The sequence below is a fragment of the Carassius auratus genome, chromosome 3 (genome assembly GCF_003368295.1).
Source record: "Carassius auratus strain Wakin chromosome 3, ASM336829v1, whole genome shotgun sequence".
Classification (NCBI taxonomy): domain Eukaryota; kingdom Metazoa; phylum Chordata; class Actinopteri; order Cypriniformes; family Cyprinidae; genus Carassius; species Carassius auratus.
The window spans coordinates 13,790,051-13,794,253 of record NC_039245.1 but is presented as its reverse complement, the minus strand read 5'-3'; the positions used below and the strand labels follow the sequence as shown (position 1 = coordinate 13,794,253).

The window sequence follows — 4,203 nt, the reverse complement described above, 5'->3', positions numbered from 1 at the left end:
AAACAGAAGATTTATTTTGGACATGCAATTCCCTTTTTTACCAGTAGGGGTAAAAATAAAGGTTGTGAAAAAATGTCCACTCTCCCCCTCTATTGATTGCCAGTGGTATCATGTCTCTGTCTCCCTGCTGTAGAAAGTTATTACAAAAAGAAGGATAATTTTGGACATGCAATTCCCTAATCAGCCACTTGGGTTAAAATTCAGGGTTGTTAAAAATGTCCACTGTCCCCCACTTTTGATTGACACTGGTTTCATGTCTATATGCCCTTTATCTAAAAAGCTATTACAAAAAACACCTACTGAGCTATAGCAAAAAACGAAGAAAGTTTGCACTTTCCCCACGGTCCCTAACTGAAGGCTCTGCTGAGAGCGTTCTCTCCCGGCTTTTTGCACATTGCCACGGCTTGCACGGGGCCGTGCTTATTATATCGAGGGAAAATATAGAAAAAGAAGGATGTGAAACATGATCAGCTTTGCCCTTTTGGCGGTCACACTGCTTAGATTTTTTTAGGGCAATTCGTTTTGGAGTTATTGGCGTTTACCGCTGAATGTGTCACGAATATCGAAAACAAAACCAACTTGACCCCGCTACCTATTACAGCATCCGGTGACAGATATGAGAGAAAAGTCATAACAATCGGGAGACTCGTGAAAGCGATTCTAACGAGGGGAAACACATCTGCAGAATACGGCAGTTTTTGGTAAACTAATGCATTAAGAGACCTGTGCGCAATAATCTGCATGTTATTTAAGGTAAGTTTGATCATGTATTTTGTGCTAAATTTCGCTTTCTTGGATGGAAAAATTCAGTAGGCCTAGCAACTTCCCACAGACCACTTCAAGAACTAAAACAACTCATCTATTCCGAATATTTTACAAACCTGTTTTAAATATCAGTATATGTTGATTTTGGAGAAATTTGTGTCAGTTCAGTTAACCAGATGAAAAATCCACTGACCAAGCAACTTCAGGTTGAACAGTGGTTTGCAGTCTTAGGTTTTATTTATTTATTTATTTATTTTATTTTTTCATGAAATGGCTGTATCAACACTACACAAAGCAATTTGTTATCCATCAGCATATATTTTTGCCCTGGACACACAAATAGCCTAATATATATTTATTAATTATTCCTTGCTTTAACATGGCAGAAACAAAATGGCACCGTGTTTTCCATTATGAAACTCAAAAATGTTTCTATGCACCTCCTCCTGCATGTGATCAGAAAGAACACACCTCTCTAAACAAAGCCTGTTTTGGATATGTTTTGAATGGAGTATTAGTCTACTGCTTGCTGCATTTTGAAAGTGTCATGCCACTTTTAATAGCAAGACTTCTAGTGAGAGATGCTAATTGCACTGTATATAATCATCAACCCATTCTAAATGCTTTCAGCAGCACTAATTAATACATATTTTACATATACTAGTTATAGTTTCATTAGATTTATATTTGTAAGAATATAATATTACTTTTTCATAACTGATTGCATGTTATGTACTTCCACCCACATCTGTAGATCATCTGTAGATCATTTTAAAAGATGGCAGCTTTGGATGGGGCTGAAGAGTCGTCCTCTGCTCTGCGTTATCGTGCTGTCTTACTGGGAAAAACAGGAAATGGGAAAAGTGCTACTGGAAACTCCATATTGGGAAGAAAAGCTTTCCTTTCAAAGCTAAGCTTTAAAACTGTAACACAAGAAGTTAAATGTGAAAGCATCAACATAGATGGGGTGAATCTTACAATTTATGACACACCAGGATTATTTGACCCTGGCAATGAACTGAACCCTGATGAGGAGTTATATCAGGGGCTTCCAGAGTTATATACACCAGACCCGCTTGTGTTTCTGCTGGTGATCAGACCTACAAGATTCACTCCAGAAGAGAAAAGAACTGTTGAGATTATTGAAGATTACTTGCCTGACTGGCACATGAAAAACACCTGGATCATTTTCACTGGAGGAGATGAGCTGGAGAGAGAAGGTCTCACCATAGAGGACTTAATAGAAGAATCAGAGGATATGAAAAAAGTTGTCCAGAAATTTGACAACAGATACTTTGTCTTTAATAATGTCACACAACACCCTGAACATGGTGAAGTGAAACAGCTGATTAAAGCCATTAGAAATGTTCAACCTCTGAGATGTAAGTATAATTACTTCTTATAACATATTATTATGGACATTTTCATCCCTTTGGGCACACAATATTGCTAGTGAAATTATTTTATTCGTAAATCCTATTATGACAGTAATAGCTATTAAATGTAAATATTTATTATTATTTATATTAATTTGATCCTGATAATTTTATTTCTTCTTTTTCCATGTTGAACAGCTCCAGAGATAGACCCTTTTCTACAGAGAAAGTCACCAGCGGAGCATGAAACCAGCTCCAATAAGAGAAGGTTACTTCTTCTGGGGAAGTCCGGCTCAGGGAAGAGTGCAACAGGGAACACCATACTGAGACAAAAACTGTTTAAATCTGAGCTCAGCTTAAGCCCAGTAACAAAACAGTGTGAAATGCATACATCAGATGTTTTGGGGAGAGAAGTGTCTATTGTTGATTCTCCTGGATTTTCAGATCTAGCTTTAAAACCTGAAGATTTAGCCAAAGAGCTGGCGAATAGTATTGCCCTCTGCAGTCCAGGGCCTCATGCCTTCCTGTATGTGGTGTCACTCACAGGAAAAATCATACAGGAAGATCAAAACCACATTAAAAATATTGAAATAATTTACGGAGAAGAAGTAGTGAAGTACACAATCCCTGTATTCACCCACAGCGATCAGTTAGAGGGAAAGAGTGTGGAAGATCTCATCAGAGAGAATACAACTCTTAGCAGTTTTGTTCAGCAGTGTGGAGGAAGATACCACATCATGAACAATAAAGACATGAGAAACAGAAAACAGGTGACAGACCTACTGCAGAAGATTGACACAATGATAGAGCAGAACGGAGGAGAACACTACAGTAATCAGATGTTTGAAGATACTCAGAGATACAGACGAGAGGAAGAAGAGAGACAGAGTGAGGAAGAAGAGAAAGAGGAAGAAGAGAGACAGAGAGATGATCTACATACTGAACCTGTGCAGGGAGCAAAGGAAAGCTGGATTCAGAGAACATGGAAGAATACTAAAGAATTTGTATATAACAATTTCAGAAGGCACTTAATTGCTGCAGCTCAAATGATTTATTCATTACCCCGTAGAATTATTAACCTTGTAAGCAGGGTGAGACTGACATGCATGACAGGAGATGGGTCTAATGTATGGTCCTATGATCTTAAAGACAAAAGACAAACTAAAACTGAAGAAGCTCAGGAACTAATAAATTAATGTAAGTGAGTTAGGTTTAGTCTGGATTTCAGCAATATTTCAAAATTGATGTATGATATGTACAAAGATTTTCTGACACTTTTAAACTACCAGAAGCAAATCTGCCAATGATAATGGGAGAAACAGACTTTTAAAGTTGACCAATCCTCCATCATCTAAAGATAAAAAAATACAATACTGATGTAGATATTTAATTATATATTTACTAAACATATTAGAATTATTTGTTGCTTTCTCCTGTTTTAGGACAAAAAAAAACATATAAAATAAAAACATAAAAACAAACAATGTTTCTTAGTTCATGTAACAAAGATTTAATCTCAATATTTTCCTTTAAAGCATTAAGCAATATATAATCTGTGCATCCTTCCAGAAAATCAAAGATATCTATGAATGGTTCATTTTAGCTTGATCAAGAGTCAAGAGAGACAAGAGGCATTTATTTGACATTTGCATAGTTAACACTGGAGAAAACTGGGCATTGAAATGCTTGTGATGAGGCTCAGACATACAGTGACAATAACAAGACATAAGACATAGACGTACATGGAGAGCACTGAGATGTTTGAGTGACTACAGTGCCCTTAGACAGAAAGACACGGACAGAGCATTATATGCCCATAAGTGGACGTAACTGGAACAATAAATGTAGACAGTGTTTAGAGTTATGGTGTACATAAGAAGTCCTGAGGTAATATTATGATTACTGGGGTAGAACGGTGTCTAAAATGTCTTTGTAGAGTGACGTAGAGCTACATGGAGGAAAATTAAAGTGGCAGTGCAGATGCAATCAATAAACTTAAGAGCAGTTCATATTCAGATCTATTCCTGAGTAGAGCAATGTCCAAAAGTAATTATAGAGTGTC

The 4,203-nt window shown here is 36.9% G+C and overlaps 1 protein-coding gene across 1 annotated transcript; it reads left to right on the top strand.

Moving 5' to 3' along the window:
- Window positions 1-617: 617 nt before the first annotated feature.
- On the top strand, window positions 618-4,203 carry LOC113055011 (GTPase IMAP family member 8-like). The gene is made up of 3 exons (XM_026220930.1): window positions 618-753; window positions 1,520-2,147; window positions 2,340-4,203. Exons 2-3 carry the CDS (start codon window positions 1,544-1,546, stop codon window positions 3,335-3,337), a joined length of 1,602 nt encoding a protein of 533 aa, XP_026076715.1. The 5' UTR covers window positions 618-753; window positions 1,520-1,543; the 3' UTR covers window positions 3,338-4,203.